Consider the following 19,698-nt stretch of genomic DNA (forward strand, 5'->3'; position numbering starts at 1 on the left):
CGAGCGTTGGGGGAGTGGACGTCGGAAGCTCATGGCGGAAGCGAGGGAGGAGTCGGTGGACGTCTGATACCAAGTTGGATGGATAAACTCTGTCTATATTCAACTCAAGTACAGGGGGCGTGTTTATATACACGAGGAGTACAGAGGGAGGAGAGAGTTATTGTTACAACAGATCGTGGCGATCACGCCGCGCGTGCAAGCGAGGGCGAAGCCGTCGTGCGTGGGAGCGTGAGCGTGGGCGCCTGGAGAATCGCTCCTGTAATTATCCATCATCTGAACGTGGGGCTGTACCATGTTTCCAACAAAAAGCTCAAAATAGTCTGATTTTTTTTACAACAAATGTGTCCATGTGTTCTAACTCCGTGTAAATTTTGATGAAGAACTGATGTAGTGGTGATCTGGAAAAAAAAAACAGTGCTCCAATATTTTTTTAGATAACGGATTTTTTTCACACATCACCACCACGAATGTCACTTCTTCATGATAATTTACACATATGTAATATGTTAGTTGCGAAAAATCTATTTATTTTAATATACTATTCATCCATGAGCATATGAGCTTGGGTACATATGAATTTCCAATAAAACAAAAAGGTTTTCTTTTTACAACATCTCATCATGTATACAAGTTAGGCATAATGTTGCTGAAGATATATGATCCTTTGCATTGACCCAAATAGCACATGAGCACATGCTAATGATTTCCATGGAAAAAGGGAGAACAACTAGTTAACAAGCGCTCTTTCGCGAGCCTCGCAACGCTCAGCACCACTCGGCACGCTCTCAGCCGCCCGCCACGTGTCGCGCTCTGGGCGCTCCCTCCGGATTTTTTTTCCGCACATGTTTTTGCCTTTTTAAATGGTTTTTTCGACGTTTCAGTTTTCTACCGGTCTTCCTTAGCTTTTGTGTAAAAAAATATTTTTTGAAAAAAAATGTTTTTGCGTGAAAAAAATGCGTTTTTTTTCACGACAGTCACAGTTTTGCTTTCGTGAAAGGCACGACTATGCTTTCGCGAGGGTCACGGCCGTGCCTTTCAGAAACAAAAAAAAACATGTTTTCTGTTTTTTCCTTCTGAGAGAGGCATGGTTGTGCTTTCGCGAGAGTCACAGCCGTGCCTTTCGGAAACGAAAAAAAACGTGTTTCCTATTTTTTTTTCCTGCGAGAGGTACGGTTTTGCTTTCGCGAGAGTCACGGCCGTGCCTTTCGGAAAAGAAAAAAAAACATGTTTTTTGTCTTTTTGTTCTTTCGCGAGAGGCACGTTTTTGCTTCCGCGAGAGACACGGGTGTGCTTTCGTGAGAGTCACGGCCGTGCCTCTCGGAAACGGAAAAAAACGTGTTTTCTGTTTTTTTCCTTTCGCGAGAGGCACGGTTGTGCTTTCGCGAGAGTCACGGTCGTGCATCTGGGAAACGAAAAAAAACACATTTTTCTGCTTTTTTTTCTTCCGCGAGAGGCACGGGCATGCCTTTTTCGGAAAGGGAAACAACCCGTGCTCCCGGGTCGGTTTTTTCATTTGGTTTTTTTATCCGATTTTTTCGTAAAAAAAGTTCGTCAAAACCTATCAACATGGGATCTAGTTTTGAAGATCTCGACGCGAGAAATTTAACGGTGAAAATGGTTCAAGATTTGGATGCACGGTTTAAGAGATAAAACGTTTTGAATAAACGGATATACAATAAAAGGAAAAACTCCAAGGTTGCGACAAGTGGCGCGCCACATGTCACAACCTGGGGAGGTAGGAGTGATCTTTGTAATGAGTACTCCTCAACTAGTGATTTCGGGAAAAAGGACACATTGAATCTATCTTATAGGCTGACTAGGAGAGTCTTCCTCGTCATCGCCTTTGGCACTACCTAGCTAACTGGCGCCCACACTGGGGTTGTTGGCAGTTGTTTTTTTATAAAAAAAAGTTCAACAAATTTTAGAAAGTTCATGAATTTGAAAAAAGTTCGCAAAATTTAGGAAAAACTTCAGGAACTTGAGAAAAGTTCTTGGTTTTCAAAAAAGTTCACGAATTCATGAAAAAGTTCATGAATTTTAATAAAATCTTTATGAATTCGAAAAACATTCACGATTTTGAAAAAATTGCAAACTAAGAAAAACAAAAAACTGGACAAAGGAAAAAAAGGAAAATGATACAAAGAAAAAGTTAAAAAGAAAAACCAAACAAAACCAGGTCTAGAAAAACAAGAAAAGAAAAACCACATAGGAATCTTCTAGAATCTTCCCAAAACCGGAGGAGCTTCCCGCTAAAAACTGCCTGATGGGCTGGCCCAAACTGGTGCTATAAGCGCTAAATAGGAAGTGGGTGACTAGGAACTACACCCATGATTGACCAAAAGTAGCATATATTTGGACAGATGTAGCTCCAATAAGGTTGGCAAGCTTTGCAATTTTAGAATAGGCGATCTCTTGTTTGCAAGACTTCATCTCCACAAATTTAAGATGCATAGTTTCGCAGAAAGAAAGTTTTTCCGTGCAGCATAACAAGCCAACAATTTTTTTCCAAACCATAGTGGAGAGATGCATGTATCCATTAAATAGAAAAAAATAGTACAAGACCAGATGCACCACCCCGGGATAAATAAAACTAACAATGGAAACGGCCAAAGGATCATCGAGACAAGCGCCACGGACCATCGACCTAGATGGTACACTAACAACGCAAGCAGGAATTATCAGGAACCACACATAAAATCAAAGGCCATACACTGGAGGAGCTTGCAACATTCGAGAGCATCTACTAAGATAGCAAAAGCACAAGCCATCCACATCCAGGATGGCATCCCCACTATCCCGAAAGTGAGCCTATTGTAGTAATGGTTTCAACCCTATTGAAGGTCCCACACCCTATCCTATCTGGCACGGCACATAAGCAGACAACAAAAGTGAAGTCTGGTCGACACAAGTCAAGAAGGTCAACAATAGTCCAAGCAAGCCCCCCGTGGATCCAAGCAAGCCACCGTGGAACTGCTTGGATCCAGACTCCGGTTTTCTGTGCTCATGTGTCTACAGATTTGGATCCTTTGGATTTACACTTCTCTTCATCGACGACGGTTGTTATTCTAGTGTGCTGGCCTCAAGGGCCTCAACCAACGACTTTTCGAATGTTTACTACAAAACAAAGTTTGACGGGCTTCGATGAGGGAGGGGCGTTGATTAATACCTTAAATACTGAATGGTTGCGTGAAACTTAATTCCACTAGATAACACCCCATGCATTGCTACGAAAATTTATAGCAATAAAATTAGAATATATGAGAATAATGCCGACCACATTCTCACCATATGGCTGTAGAAAACCTAGAGGTAAATTGAGGGTGGATGCAAATTATATTGCGTTGTGACTCAACTTTAATTATTTGTTGCTCAAACGTAAAAAAAATGCAAAATAGTGATGTGGTTGACTTGCATGTGCTTGATGGTTTGGAGAACTTGTATGTGGTGAAAAGTGGATTGGTTACATGCGCTTGATGGTGTTGATGGCTTATGATTTAAACTATGTAGGAAATTTCTGCATAAGCAAAACAAATTTTAATTTGAAAAGTTATGAAGGCCACAACTAAATGCAAGGTGTTTTAAAAATCCACCTAGATTGCACTAATGTATCTTGTATCGTAGATGATTCACACACGTAGATTGGACATATGCTAGTGAATCAATTTATTTGATGACGTAAAACCATGCATATAAGATAATTAGAGCATGTACAGCTGGGCAACTCAAACCTCCTCATACGCTCGGCGGACGGCCCGATCACTGACCGGTTAAAAGAAAAGACCAATCCAGATGGGTCTCTCAAATCGGCCTCAAACGCTCGGGCTGACCGGCATCCCTCATATCCAACCCAAAATATGGGGTGGCCCGGGCGCGTCCGCCACATCATCCCCGACCCACGCTGGCCCACCCGACCCACATATAATCATCCCCATCCGCTCCCTGGACCAAACCCTAGCCACTCCACTCCCCTCCAATCCACTCCACTCCGCTCCCAAGCTCCCGTCTAGCGATCTTCGGTAAGGAGGGCAGCGGATCCGAGTCCTACACCTCCATATTCCTCAACTCCGAGCTCATCCCACGCGGCCCCGAGGAGGAGATGGCCGTCTGGCTTGCGCTCCACCGCTCCCGGGAGGAGGCCGCCCGACGGCAGCGCTCGGATTCATTCCGTCAGGAATCCATTGCGTCCGCTAAAATGACGAATGGATCCGCCACTAGGTGTGCTAGCGCTACCTTACAGGAGGCGGTGCAGTTCATTTGGCGTCCGAGCGCGGTGGCTGACACGCAACCCCTCCGTTAGCGCGCCAAGGCGAAGGATGCACCACATGGCGTGGCGTGCCTGCCGTGCGAGGCATCGGGCACGAGAGGCGGCGGCAACCCTCGTGGCGGTAGACGAGTCGCATTCTTCGGTGCACCAGTCCGGACGCCACATTCGAATCATGGTGTGGATGTCGTCGGCTCATCCTAGGACGAATCCATCATCGATCTGACGTCCATCGGCACCGTCATGGTTCCGGGCTCCGACGAGGAAGAGTAGGGCATGGAAGACGAAGACACCTTTAGTCCCGTGAGCCGGCTCGTGTCCCATGTCTTATTCTACTCGCCGACGATCGAACCAACACTCTAGGAGCGCATCCGTCCAGCGGACATGGGCCCGATGAAGCCAGATGAGCTTCACTTAAGATTTAGGTTTACCATATAATAGTGCGGATTTAAGATTTTTTATTTGAGATATCTGATGATAAAATGAATTATTTGAGACGTGACCGATCATTGACAGGGGAAAGTGTGATCCGCAGGCGTTTGAGGCAGTCGCCAGTCCGGCTCTTAGAAGGAGCGGGGTCCAAGTAGATGGTTGTGACTTGTGAGCTATCACTTCAAGCTGTGCATGCAGTCGGGCCGATGTCGTAGGAGGTGACGGCGGGCGATTTGGACTTGTGTCTAGTAGAGATCGCATTGCCAAGTTTAATCCGGGCATGGGTGGTGCCACGGAATGCAAACAAATCGCTCCGGTGCAGCCAAGATGACCACACTCTACGCAAGCCCGCTATAAATATCCAAACCTCATGAAACAACATCAGCGCACGACATACTCTTGACGCCGATCGAGCTCAAAGTTACCGGCCATGGCTGCCGAGAGCCCAGCATACTACTCGCTCCTCCTGCCTCTCCTTCTGGTCGTAGTACCTGCGCTCTACCTGGTGGGGGTGTTCCGCAGCCGCAGGAGGTCGGCCGGGCGACAACGGTTTCCTCCGGGGCCATGGGCGCTGCCGGTGATCGGCCACCTGCACCACCTCGCCGGCTCGTCGGTCCCGCCGCACCACGCCATGCGCGACCTGGCTCGGCGCCACGGCCCGCTCATGCTGCTCCGGTTCTGCCAGCTCCCGGTGCTCGTGGCCTCCTCCCCGGACGCGGCGCGCGAGATCATGAAGACCCACGACGTGGCCTTCGCGTCGCGGCCCCTCAGCCCGACCATGCAGCTCTTCCTGCGTGGCTCCGAGGGCCTCGTCTTCGCGCCGTACGGCGACGGATGGCGGCAGCTCCGCAAGATCTGCACCCTCGAGCTCCTCAGCAACCGCCGCGTCCACTCCTTCCGCGCTGTCAGAGCGGAGGTGCTGGGACGCCTCCTCCGCTCCGTCGCGTCGTCGGCGTCGGCGTCAGCGTCCGAGAACTTGACCCGGGGGCTGGCGTCGTTCGTCGCGGACTCCTCGGTTCAGGCCATGATCGGCCGCCTGAGGAACGACGACCGCGACACTCTGTTCACGCTGCTGCGGGAGGGGTTTAAGATCGTGCCGGGGATGACCCTGCCGGACCTTTTCCCGTCGTCACGGCTCGCTATGCTCCTCAGCCGCGTGCCCGCCCGGATCGACCACCGCAACAAACGCATGGCTGCCTTCATGGACTCCGTCATCCAGCAGCATCGGGACAAGAAGAGATCGGCCGCTTGCGCCGACGGCGGAGAGGAACAAGCCGAGGACTTGCTTGACGTGCTCTTGAGGCTCCAGGACGACATGGGCTCTCAGTATCCCCTCACCACGGAGAACATCAAATTGGTCATCATAGTAAGCTCTCTCCCGATCTTGTTTAGTGTTTACCAATTACCATCACCAGGCCAAGAATCCTCGATCGAAAGGCGTCAACCATTATCGTTTGCATGCATGCAGGACATGATTAGTGCGAGCAGCGAGACCACGTCGACGACGCTGGTCTGGGCAATGGCCGAGCTGCTGCGGAAGCCGGCGGCCATGCGGAAGGCGCAAGACGAGGTCCGGCGACAGCTCGATGGCCACCGCAGGGTGACGGAGGACGGCCTGGCAGACCTGCACTACCTGCGCCTAGTCATCAAGGAGACGCTCAGGCTGCACCCGCCGGTGATGCTCATCCGGGAGTGCGGCCCGCGGCAGCAGGTGCTCGGCTTCGACGTGCCACAGGGCGCCATGGTGCTGGTCAACGCCTGGGCGATGGGCAGGGACCCGGCCCACTGGGACTCCGCCGGAGAGTTCCTTCCGGAGAGGTTTGAGAGCAGCGGCACGCCGGACTTCAAGGGGGTGGACTTCGAGTTCCTGCCGTTCGGCGCCGGCCGGAGGATATGCCCCGGCGTCTCCTTCGGCCTCGTGCACCTCGAGCTCGCCCTCGCGGCGCTGCTCTTCCATTTCGACTGGAAGCTGCCGGACGGGATGGTCCCCGAGGAGCTGGACATGACCGAGGAGGCCGGGCTCACCACGCGCCGGCGGGCCGAGCTAGTGGTGTTCGCTGTCCCTCATGTTCCTCTTCCCATAGATCAGTAGACGTATCCGGCCGTATAAGCACCAAGAAGAGTTTCTTGTGTTTGCACGGGTTGTGTTTGTGCTTTGTGGTGACAATCGTGAGATGCTGGGTTATGAATTTATTATTTTAAAATAAGAGTGTGGCTAGGTCTCATTCGACTAAGATTTAATAAAGTCTCAGTCAAGTGACATAACATGTAAGAGAGAAAAAAACTGAATTTTTTTTGCACGAATCTCAATGTGACATCTCACGGATATAGCATCGAGTGAGACTTTCCTAAGTCTCAGTCGACTGAGACTTAGCAAGACTATTAAATAAATGTCTTGGGCACAGTTGTAAGGATCTGCAGTTTTTATTTGTGCTGTTTTTTTTTAAGAAAAAGCCGTCATGGCGACTTTATATGAAGAATTGCTAACTATAAAAAAGGGGAGGTTCCCTAACACAATGATTGAATTTGGCATAAAATGAACAAAAGCATCAGAATTACAAGCTGAAAGATGCACAATTTGATTGGCTTCCTGAGGGCATCAAATTTGACATTCGCGAAACCTTACATAAAAATGACCATTCTTCATAAACTGCAGCTGCAACACCAATTTGATTGGCTTCCTGAGGGCATCAAAGGATGTGTTTGGTAGGGACGTGTTTGGTTACCCGCACCGTTTTTCGAGGCTGCATGAAAAAAAGGGCCAGGCTGAGTAGAACCAGTTTGAGGAGATACATGTGAGTTCCTTTTCATTCTTGCATACAATAGAGCATGTTGATGACAGATAGCCTGCCATGGTTTGTGTGGTTACTAGGGAGATGAGTCTTACAATATGTAAGATCATCGGTAAGATGGATGCTGGTATTTAATAGCATTGCTTCGTTTATTTTTTTAGGAAAAAATAAATTCATATCAATGAAGTCAGCTGGTTGTGTATCCGTAATTATTGTGTGCTTGCTACTTGAGTATTTTAGAAACTGATTGATTTATGAGCAAGTCATCCTTCTTGCATCTTTTCTAGCACTTTGTGGACATGAAATTGATGAAGATAATATGCTTTGTTTTGGTTACCGAAGTTTGATTGAATTCAGGTGGAACGGTCGGTCAATTGCAAGAGAACGTATTTATGAATTTGCACTTTTGTTTTGATTCACAATATAGTACTCCCTCCGTCCCATAATATTGGAACGTTTTTGACACTAGTGTAGTGTCAAAAACGTTCTTATATTATGGGACGCAGGGAGTAATATTTATCATGCATGAATTGCAGTTTTTAGTTCCTTAATATGATATACACTACAAAAAAAAATTCTAGCTTTCATTCTACCTAGGGCATGTACTTATTTCCTATGTATTACTCCCCTAGCTGCTATGCACATTGTTGCTTTCCTTCCTATTGATTGCTGGTGTTCCTCTGATAATTGTCCAAAAATTAAAATCACCAAAATTATCGATTTTTGTGATTTTTGATATTTATTTTAAGCATTGTTATAGTACCTTTACAATTGAGCATGTCCTGGCTGTTATGGTTTCTTTATGCATGTTCTTATTTGCAGCAAGAGTTGTCAAAATGAGGTATGATTGTTAAGGCCACAATAAAAATGCATTGCCTGCTGCCATTGAAAAAGGTCAACATGGATATGACTAAGAAAGGCACATGTTGCAACCTCTTTATGGATGAAGAAGACGACGCGAGGCATGAAGATCGAAACCAAATAGTACAAAATGTTAAGAAGCAGCAGTCTATTGACCAAATGTTTCAGAACTGTAAACCATCTACATATGAAGTATAACCTTTTAGTCCAATATTTGCTTCATTGTACTTCTCCGTTCATCTTTCAATGTATGCCACCAGATTCTGTAATCTACCCAATAATTTATACTTTTTGTGACAATCTGTAATCTTCTCACGCTACTTAGTAAAACACAGTGAACAACAAAAGGTAAACACGAGCACCGACGAAATAAGATGCAAAACAAAATTGTGTGGTAAGGGCCTCATGCTAATGAATTATAAAGCTGGCGATCGCACAATAAATACCCCCTTGATCTACTAATACAAGGCCACTATTTTTATGTCTAACTTTGACCACTAATTTTACCAATAAACATATGAGTCAAATGCCATAAAAATATACAATTGAGTACACATTTAAAAGAACTTTTTGATAATATATTTTTTATACATACAACCCATATTTTTTTGACCAAAATTACAAGTCAAAACTTGACAGGAAAAGTGAAGTGGCCTAGTATATAAAAATGGAGGGGGTAGTTGCAGAAGCAAATGGTGGGGACCGTGGGAGGCGGCGCCGGCACAGGAGAAGGCTGGAGGCGCGGTAGAGCAGGGAGACAGCCCCTCACGGTCACGGTAGTCGCTGCCGACCGTGAGAATGTTTGGTGAGTTGCATGCGTCCGCCTCCCTCAGCAATCGCTTCTGAGTAGTGCTAGCAGATCTCTGGCTTCCAATCTGCCTCTGCTTGAGCTTGAGTGACTTTCTGCTAGCTCCACCAGCAAGGACGCGAGGCCATTCTCCCGTGCTTCAGCAAGACATTGTTTCTGCTGTTTGCCTTGGCCACCACAGATGCGCGCCAGAATAGTAAGCGCCCATTCCGTTTCGCTTTTGCCTTGGGATCCATTTCTGATAACTCCAACCAGCATTGGTATGGCAGCAGCATTAGCAGCAGCAGCAGCAGCAATAGCCGCCTTTCCCTCAGGATGCTTGGAAAAAATTGCCAACATAAAGATGGAATCGATTCCATCCTCGGTTCCTGTTAGAAGCTCTAGCAGTACAGGGACGAACCCGGCTCTAATAGCTATACTCTTGTTGTCCGCCTCGACGAACAGATCCATTAGTGTTTCCGCAGCATTCGTTTTACCCTGTTGACTCCCAGTAGTCAACAGCAGGATGAGAGGCGGAATTGATCCAGCGGCCCCAATGATCAGCATGCTTTCTTTTCCAGTGGATAGGCTGGACAACATTGCAGCAGCATTCTCCCGGGCAACCATGCTGCCCTTCTCTAGCACGTATACAACTCCAGGAATAGCTCCGGCCGAGACCAATTTTTCCTTGTTCTCGTAATTAGAAACAGAGAAATCCAGGAGAGCAGTAACAACATGTTCCTGGGTGCTGATATCATCCATCCATAAAAGGTTCACCAGGATAGGAATGCCGCCAGAATCTCCTATACATGCTTGATATTTAGAATTGCCCTTGGCAAGCAGACGAAGCATACCGGCAGCTTCACGTTGGTCTACAACATTTTGGGATGATAGTCTCCGAACAAGGCCCGCAACTACATCTTGCTCAGAATAGGCGAGTGATGCCGGCGTTGCATCACCGTCATCACTGCTAACTTGAGCAGAGCGTTTCGGCTGCTCCAAACCGTTTGCTCGACACCATTGGACAATCAGGCCGTAAAGAGCATAATTTGGAGTTAGAAATTTGTTAGCAAGCTTCTGCTTCGTCCTCGGACAAGTGTCGTGCCCGGCGTCCAACCATCTCACTATGCTGCCTCGGTCGTAAGTCTGTGGTACATGCATTTTCAAGAATTAGTTATTGTGAAATCATCAAGCTCCATGGACTGATAATTAAGAAACTTATAGAGTAAGCTAAGCAAGCAGAGACCTGCCCAGTGGCCACCATAACCGGGTCTTTCATTAAACCAAGTGATCTTGCGCAACGAAAAGCATCCGGAACAACAAGAGATGTTGATTTGTCTTCCTTTGGGATGGGAATGTCATTTTCACTTGCTGGAATGCTGACCGCAGATACTTGAACCTGTACAAATTCCTTAACCTTTGCCGGTAGTATTGACGCCTTCTCAATCTCAACAATGGTACCGGTATCTCCTCGATGCAGAGCATTGGAAGTGGAAGATTCTCCTGCCTATTGAAAAATCAACCACACTTCACCAGAAGTAGAACCACCAATTCGTAGCCACAAAAGTGAAAATAGAGATACACAAATTCACAAAGCTTAGGTCACCAACAGTGGGGCCATGTTTTTCGACATGAGTTTACATACCTGTGCTACTGCCGAAATACTCTCACCGGCTTTATGGTATTCGTCTGTAATATTGACTTTTTCAAGCCTATCCATTATATGCTGTGTGGCTGGTCTTTTATATGGGTTGATTTCAGTGCATTCTAGTCCTAATTCAACGCACGCACGAATTTGTTCCAATTTTTCTGTGGCTCCCTGCGACTTCTCCAGCCTATTCCTCCAAGTATGATATATCTACAAATTTGCAATTATGAGTTTGAGTTACGAAAAGGGACGACAATATGTAATGTAAATATAAATGTATACACAAGCCCCATACATTACGGTAAAGCTTAGGAATATCAACTGGAAGATCAAAAGAACTAAAAAAGAATGTAGTTTTGAGCCAGTTATATAACACCATTTAATTTGTATTTCAAGCCTTTTATCAAAACATTTGAAAATAAATGGTAAATATTTCACTAACATTTGCAAGAGCCTGAGTACTTAATCTTATTTTCTCTTTGTAGTAGTGTTCGAAGGACGTGTCGGTACTCTGGAAACTGCCGTCTTGATTGAAGTGCTCCATATATGGAATAGCAGTCAGGGGATAGTCTCCAAGACCTGTGACTATCTCAATCATAATAATACCCAAACTGAATATATCTGCCTTCATGGAGACTATGCCTTGAAAGGAGTATTCTGGGGCCATATATCCGCTGCATCACAATATGGAAGTTTGAGGCATTGCAAGAAAGAAAACGAGATGTTATAACAGGGAGACAGAACTTACAGTGTTCCTGGACGATTTTCAGTGATGATTCGGGATTGCTTGTCACCAAAGATCCTTGATAAACCAAAATTCGCTATTTTCGGAACCATTGTAGCATCCATCAATATGTTTCCAGGTTTCAGGTTGAGATGAACAGTATGGCATTCCTCATGAAGGTAATGCAAACCATCGTAAATACCCCTTATTATTTCATATCTCATATCCCACTCGAGGTCAAAAGTACCATCTGTTAAATTGATGAAAAAAGAAGGAAATATGAACTCAATCAATGATGAAAATTATGTTACGATGGCAACACATCACCACCTCATGTAAGGGTGTGCATCTATGATGCAGAGGTTGTGGGCAACATATCTGAAGACGTCTTGGGCGTGGCCTTGCCTAGGGCGTCTCGGGCGTGCTCCACAAACCCTAGCACCGCCACTCTACATCCCTCCCCCTCCTGCCGCGCCGATGTTGGAGGACGTCGCCGAGCAAAGCTCGTGCGGCCGACGGTGGCGGCAGGGTTTCCTCTCGCGGCGGCAACCCGGATCTGGTGGGCACGGAGACGGGCAGCGCTTCGACGCGCTGTGGGATGTGAGGTCCCAGCGGTTGGCGGCGGGACTCAGCGGCTGGCTAGATGCGGTTTGCGGCGGTCCCTAGCGTTTACTTGCGGCTCCCGTTTGATAGCAAAGTATTTTCTAAGTTTTTTAAAAATACTACAGTTTTTCTAAATACTACAGTTTAATTTAATCTAACCTGTTTGGCTACCAGTAAAAACTGTAATTTTAATACTACAGTATCTTCAAAACCACAGTATTATCTCTGTTTAAAAAAAAGAGCCCTCAACCTCTTTTTATAAAACTGAGCGAGCGAACAAAACGCCGCATAGCTAGCTTCTTCCTCGCTCTCCTCTTCCAAGCCGTAGCCACTCTGTAGTCTCTGCAGCCATGGATATTATCATCCTCCCAAGGCGCACCTCCTGCCGCCGGCCACGCTGTTCGCCCTCCCGCCGCTCTGTTCAACTGCCTCTTCTTTTGGTATGCTAGCTTTGAGCCTTTGTACGTGGTCGTTCAGTGCATGCAACTGGTTGTTGTGCATGGCCGTTTCAATGTATGCGGCTAGCTAGCTAGCAATATGTCAGCAACCTTCCTACAACTACTACCTGAACTGGACAGTGGGCCACTCTTGGGCCATGGGCCTGCGGAGAAGCCATGGAAAGCAATGACTACATATACGGGTGGAGATGGAAACGAGCGACTCGGCTTGGATCGGAAGGCTTCGGCCTGGCTTGGCTGGCTAGCGTCTCTCTCTCTCTCCTCTTTGGTTCCTCATCGTCTCCCTCCTCTGATCTCCATCTTCCTCCATGTAACTTGAGAGATGTAAGCAAATTCATGGTAATTGAGTCAATATAGTACTGGGTACCTAACATTTGGTATTCAGAGCCATAGATCCTAGCCTCAAATTTCCAAATTAATTTTTTTTTCTCCACCACTGCCTACAACCTGTTTGAAAAAATGCCAAGCCACAAATTCGCCTGCCCCAAGGGCGTTCTTCACGCCCGGATCAGCGACGTTCGTCAGGTGGTCTCCTTCGAGTCGATTCGCCAGTTGTTCCGCCGCTTTGGTGATGGATATGTGATCTGTGCTTACGAGCGGATGGTGGACGGGATGTACGGCGTGGAGGCGTACATTGAGTTCCGGTCTCGATGGAGGGCGGCACGAGCTCGTGATGCCCTGGATGGCCATGCTATCTATGATGGTTGCTGCATCCTTGCCATCGACCTCGTCCCGCCGGTCTACACCACCATCACCATGCCGGCTGACGACGGGATGGCGCCCTCGTACTTCTACAACGACACCCCCTACACGGAGTGGACTGCAGCGTTGGCCGCGGCCGAGCGCCATGATGAGGCGCCAGCTACATCCAGCGACGACCTCCAACTCGAGGCGTCCATGGGTGCCATCAACGCGCCTGCGTCCGAGCTCGCCGGGCCTACAACATCAACTCCGTCCGCGACCACCGACATTGTTGTCCTATAGCTCAGTGTGAGTGACAAGGTGCTGGAAATTGATGACACCAACGATGCTGTTCCGACGCCCACCACCTGTTCGCCAGGGTACCCAAGCTGCGACACGCCCGAGGAGTCGGCGCTCAGCTCGTCCTCGACACCTATCTTCATCCATGACCATCGACAATGTCGTGCATGAACCTGAACTCGACCACGACATCGACAAGGATGACCCCTTGGTGGCATGCCCGGCCCTTTGGAGTATGTGTACGTTGGTGCCACAGTTCCCTCTGCGTCGACCCTGGCAATGGCCATGACCCCATGGCCTGTGTTCACGCTGTTTCCTATTAACGGCAGCTTCGACATCACCACAAGGCAAGCCAAAAAAATGGGTAATACTTCTCTGGTCAGTGGTTATCTATTGGTGAATTCAGGGCTGCCTTGGGATCCAGGGACTAGCAAGCTCAGTTGGTATTTTCACGAGTTTAGTGTTCTGCCAAGTTCAAGTTTAACTGCACTCAATGACTGGCTTGATTCTGATGAGGACAATGGTAGTGTTAGTAGTCAATCAGATGGAGAAACTGATGAGAAGGTATCTGCAAGACTATCTTTGGACCAAGAGGATTTGGATGGTGATGATTTTCAGCAGCAATGTGGTCTTCGTTCATATCCAGATGAGTTTTACCTTTGCTCAGTTGCTCTTTGGGGGGCCTTATTTGGTTTCCATCTGAGATGTGGTCAAGCCTGTTACAACTCCAATTATCTGGTCAACGAAGATGTTCATGGAGGGCCTTTAATGATCCAGCATACATGTCTTGATCCTGGAGATGAGCTGTTAATTAGTACTAACCTTGTTGCTCTGGAATCACATATGTTTCAACTATCTGGCAGTGGCGATGGACTGAAATCAACAAGTGTTAGTATTCAGGTAATTAACCCAATCAAGGAGAGAGCTGTGAAATTGGTCAGACAACAGTTGTTGATTCTTGAGCCTGGTGCTAGTATAATGTTACTAGAACTATTTCCTCGACCTGATGATCACTTGACACTGAGGATACTTGGTGCTGCACCTATGAACGCCAGTTCAAATTGCTTGTTGGAAGACATTAAGTACATACCTGATAACTTGCCTGCTGCTCCTTGGTACTGTTCTGAATATCCCCAATTGGAAATTGCCAGGTCGATTGATTTCACATGCTACACCATTGCCAACAAGTACATGCAACCATTCCTTGCAGTACCATTGTCACACGGTGCTCCTTACGTTACACCTTTTCCTGCTACATACAACTTGTCTTTTACTTCGGATGCATTCTATTGCAATGGAATGGAGTTATGCTCTGCAATGACATGGTTCTATAAATCCGGTCATTCTGCTGGGGTGATATATGACCCTGAGGTTCTGAATCCATGGCCACCACCATTGTACTTGAGTATTCTGGCGCTCAGTTCCTTCAGAGGTAACATTCGCACAGCAACCTCAGACTATTATTGGAATAATCAGTGTTGTTTCCAGCATGTCCAATGGAAAATTAATTGGTTTGCCCAGCCACTGTTTCCAAAATCAGTGCAACTTTCTCTGTCGCAATGGACGATTGCTTGGTCGACCAGTGATGCATTATTGAAGTATGCCTTTCTGTTTTGCACTCCTAAAGGGGTTCCCTTTTATGCTTCAAAACAAATTCAGTGGGAAAATGCTACTGAGATTTTCAGGAAATTGTTGCTTTCCAGCATGGGTGAGGAAATCCTTCCAGCCAACTCAATTGTCGTCTGCTATAAAATTGTTGATGTTGCTGTTTGGTCCAAGTTTGCTACAGGATTCAAACAAATAGAGGCATATTTTGTTGAGCACTGCATGACACAGTGCAGATATGTGGGCTTTTCTCATAGTGCCACTCTAGCACATTTGCAGATATGGCAAGCTGCTTTTGTTGCTCTGTTCAGTTCCAAGGAGGCAATGGATCAATCGTGGGTTTCCTATTGTCAGAGAGTTTGCTCTGTTTCAGCTTGGTGGCGCGACAATCTGGACAGTGTAAATGATGCTTGGTCACTTTGCTATGACTGTTCTGCTATCGACAATATCTCAATGCGATTCATATTCAAGTGTTCAGCAGCTGTGATTTGGTGCACATTATTTCAAATGCATGTCGAGTTCGCTGCCATATATCTGAAAATCATGGCCCAATGCTCTACTCTTGAGTTGATGAGCTGCAACCTTTCAGGAGCTCTAGCCTTTGACTTCTATAATGGCTGTGAGGTACAATTGGTGTTTGAATTTGCTCACTTGATAAAATGGAAGATTGCTCCGGTGCTATCTGCGGTGCATACAGATGAAGCCCACAGCGGCCAGTGTGTATTTTTCACGGGATTGCATAATTGGGACTCAGGTGAGAAGCTTCTTAGTTCGGTTCAGTGTGTTGTACGGACGCTTTGGGATCCTGGTGGTTCCACATTTGGTCGGCTTGAGGGCAAGCCGGATTTTAAGGGGGAGGGATTGTCAGCAACCTTCCCTACATCTACTACCTGGACTGGACAGTGGGCCGCTCTTGGGCCATGGGCCTGCGGAGAAGCCATGGAAAGCAATGACTACATATACGGGTGGAGATGGAAACGAGCGACTCGGCTTGGATCGGAAGGCTTCGGCCTGGCTTTGCTGGCTAGCGTCTCTCTCTCTCCTCTCTGGTTCCTCATCGTCTCCCTCCTCTGATCTCCTTCTTCCTCCATGTAACTTGAGAGATGTAAGCAAATTCATGGTGATTGAGTCAATATAGTACTGGGTACCTAACACAATACGCATGTTGTAACTGCTTGAAACGACTAGCTAGCTAGGAAATTTAGTTCGTTGCATACAAGCATTTGTCAAACAGGGTCATGGTATTCTCAATACTCTAAAATATCTTGGTATGTCAAAACTGTGGTATCATGTACCTACAGCCTAAAATACTGTGGTTTTGCAAATCTTTGAGTTTTGCAATACTTTGCTACCAAACACAGCCAGCTATAAGCTATGAAAAGCTAAGCGGAGCTATAACGAAGCTAAGCCCCATTTAGCGTTTTTCTTAATTGTGATTAAAAAAAGTATACAATCAGGCATCATATATGATATATCACATATAGTACCTCCGTCCTGGTTTATTGGTCCCCATTGTAATCTGTTCCAAATTTTGATCATAAATTTAACTAACAAAACATTCATGCATGTCACAAAAAAATTATATCACTGAAAACTATGTTCAAATACGAATCCAACGATATAAATTCTATTGACATGCACTAACATTTTGTCAGTTAAATTTTTGGCCAAAATTTAGCGCAAATTACAAAAGGGACTAATAAACTAGGACGGAGGTAGTACTTAACATATACACATGTTTGAACATCAAAACCCGAGCACTAATCAGGTGTGCTAATTTAATAACCAAGGTTTGCATCAATGCATTGTATTTATAGAAACAAGAAGAAGGAATAAGGTAGAATGATGGTTTTGTATAGTGGCTTGGCGGCCTAAATGACTCCAAATTTAGCGCTATTGCGGAAAATACCAGGTTATTAGCATCATTTTCAATTTAACACTAAAAGTGCATTGCTTTAACGGAAGATCTCTCCAAAAGCTATAACATAGCTATATCGGGGTATTTGAAACTTTGCTAAAAGCTAAACTTAACAAAGGAAAGGAGTAAAGTAAATAAGAAGTAAGCTACTCTAGAGTTTCTGTGATCTTACCTGAGATATAGTAATGAAGGCTTTTGTTGCCTACATATTCAAAGCAAAGCAATCTCTTTGGTATTTCATCCATAATATGTTTCCCACTACCTTGGAGGTTCACCATTTCGAAACTTGTTTCGGCACAGTAACCAATAAGCTGCACTACATTTTGGTGCTTGATCCCCATAAGAGAACTGAGCTCATTCTGGAATCTCTTATCATCCATCAGATGTGTTTGAAAAAGCTTCTTCACGGCAATAAATTTTCCACTCGGAAGAACTCCCTGTGATGCAATAGAGTTAAACCTCTTTCACTTCTTAAACAGTTAACGGCTATTAATTGTCAACATTTGACACGTAGAGTGAAAGGAATTGGCCGTATATACCTTGTAAACCACTCCATGCTCGCCTCTGCCGAGTTCCTGCCCGCTGGAAAAATCACATGTAATGGCTTTCAGAAATTCAAATGGCAGAGGCACTGGTGTTGCACTTGGATCCTGCAGCTTCTTCTCCCATAGATCGTTTGAGTTGGCCATTTCCAGGAGTACCTTGTGTATTTGCTCCCACTATAATCTTTAAGTACGCCTGATTGTGAAATCGTAGAAATAGTCTTAAAAGCGAAGGTCTAGATCTTTGCAGTACACCCGAAAGCTAGGGAAGCAATACCGCGGAAGAACATACTGACACTAACCTGGGCCCGTGGTGCTTGTGCCTACTCAAAGACGATTCTTGGCACCCAGATGATGCAGGAAGGTGGATCAATCCTGGCGATCTCGAGAGGGGATGCTGACTGATGAGAATGGGGAGGATCCAGTTTGGGCGCGGAGATGAGAAGCAACTTGGTCAACGCCTAGTAGATAGGTTCTGACGCTGATCCCTTTGTTGGGTTGCCTTCAATAAATAACGAAACATCCATGTGCTAGCATTTGACTTTTGGGAGCTGGGATTGAGCAGACAAGAGGACAGCACATGAAAAAGCGCCTTAATTTTGTTTAGCATAATCAGTGTGTTTTATTCACGACTTGGCGACCCGCCTACCTCTAATCAGTGCGTTGATACTTGATAGCATCCAATTCGAAGAGGAGAGAGACATACTGCGAGTGGAAGGAAGGAAGGGGGAGACGCGCGTGAGGTGGAGTTTGTAGACCGTAGTCAGTCTCAGTTCCCTGTGTACGACTATCAAATACTCCCTCCATTTTTACTTAATCCGTGTATTAGTTTTGATCAAAGTCAAGCTTTGTAAACTTTGACAAAATTTATAAACAAAAATATTAACATATATAATAACAAATCAATATCATTAGTACATATTTATTCTGTTATTATATTTATTTTATAAAATTTAACTTGAATTAAATCTAATACGTAGAGTAAAAATAACAGAGGAAGTATTACCTCTGCCCGTGTTTATAAGACCGTTTAGCAACACAGCAACGTCTCTTTTATTAGGCCATTTGTCTCGGCTGCCGTTCCGCTGATTAAGGAAAATTAATCCCCAGCCTGCTACATGCGAGTCTGGCTGCATGCAAGCATTTGTTAGGGCATTTTCAAGGTGGACAGCGGACCGCGCTGTGCGGACCGCGAATGCCATCCAACGATGACCTGTATCGGTCCACGAAGCGGTCCGGATGCGATTTCTCCTGCAAATCAGAGACAAAAGTGGAAAAGGTTTGCGGGAGTTCGAATCGCTCCCAATCCCGCTTCTAATCGCTCAGGCCCATCAAAAAAAACCTCCCCCTCCTGCGCGTGCTCCCGCCCGACGCCACCTGCCCACATTCATACCGCTGTAGAGCGCGCCGCTCCGCATTGAAGACGGCCCAGGGCGGACGCAACCTCTCACTACCTCCGTCATTGAAGCGGCGCGCCGGGCGAGGGTGCCGCCCGCTGCACGCCCGGCTGAACACGCATCCTCGCCGCATTCATACACCCTCATTAACCCCGCGTGAAAGCCGAGAAATCTACTCCGGCCACACGTCCGTTCATGAGCGGCTGGCATCAAAGGCAACGCCGACCGAGCTCCTACCGTCAGCCCTCTGTTTAAACAAGGGCAGACGCCGGGCAAAAACCACACCCCTCCGCCGCTCCCTCAATCTCCTCCTCGACCACTCTTCCGATGGCGTCCAAAGATCAGTTCTTCAGCATACAAGCCGACTGGGTGGCCCACCGAGTCGGCCGGATATGAGCGAGGCGGAGCAAGTTGCTGCCCCATGCCGCCGAGTGGTTCAACAACTCACCGCTCCAGGCCCACCCGATGAGGAGTGGCTAGTTGCTCGACGCCGGAATGATGGGGAGCAGGGCGGCACGGGCGTCATCGTTGTCGTCGACGGCGGCCGCGCCTTCCGTGCCTGCGACCGCGCCTCTCGTGCATGCGACCGCACCGCGCCTCCCGTGCCTGCGACCGTGCCATGCAGGTCGAGGCAGAAGCCGGCTCATCCAAAAAGTTGAGCTCAGACTTCGGCCGGTGGTACCTCCAAG

General features: G+C 46.8%; 2 protein-coding genes across 2 annotated transcripts; one reads left to right on the forward strand and one right to left on the reverse strand.

Annotated features, from left to right (window-relative positions):
* Positions 1–5,123: 5,123 nt before the first annotated feature.
* On the forward strand, positions 5,124–6,785 carry LOC123074073 (premnaspirodiene oxygenase-like). The gene is made up of 2 exons (XM_044497018.1): positions 5,124–6,059; positions 6,162–6,785. The coding sequence occupies exons 1-2, from the start codon at positions 5,124–5,126 to the stop codon at positions 6,783–6,785; spliced, it is 1,560 nt and encodes a 519-aa protein (XP_044352953.1).
* Positions 6,786–8,863: 2,078 nt separating this feature from the next.
* Positions 8,864–18,092, reverse strand: LOC123077294 (U-box domain-containing protein 12). Its single transcript, XM_044499543.1, has 8 exons — positions 17,915–18,092; positions 17,610–17,808; positions 17,243–17,507; positions 11,530–11,755; positions 11,224–11,455; positions 10,779–10,991; positions 10,380–10,640; positions 8,864–10,279 (listed from the first exon to the last, which is right to left on the reverse strand). Exons 2-8 carry the CDS (start codon positions 17,757–17,759, stop codon positions 9,176–9,178), a joined length of 2,451 nt encoding a protein of 816 aa, XP_044355478.1. The 5' UTR covers positions 17,760–17,808; positions 17,915–18,092; the 3' UTR covers positions 8,864–9,175.
* Positions 18,093–19,698: the final 1,606 nt, after the last annotated feature.

The sequence above is a fragment of the Triticum aestivum genome, chromosome 3D (assembly GCF_018294505.1).
Source record: "Triticum aestivum cultivar Chinese Spring chromosome 3D, IWGSC CS RefSeq v2.1, whole genome shotgun sequence".
Taxonomy (NCBI): Eukaryota; Viridiplantae; Streptophyta; class Magnoliopsida; order Poales; family Poaceae; genus Triticum; species Triticum aestivum.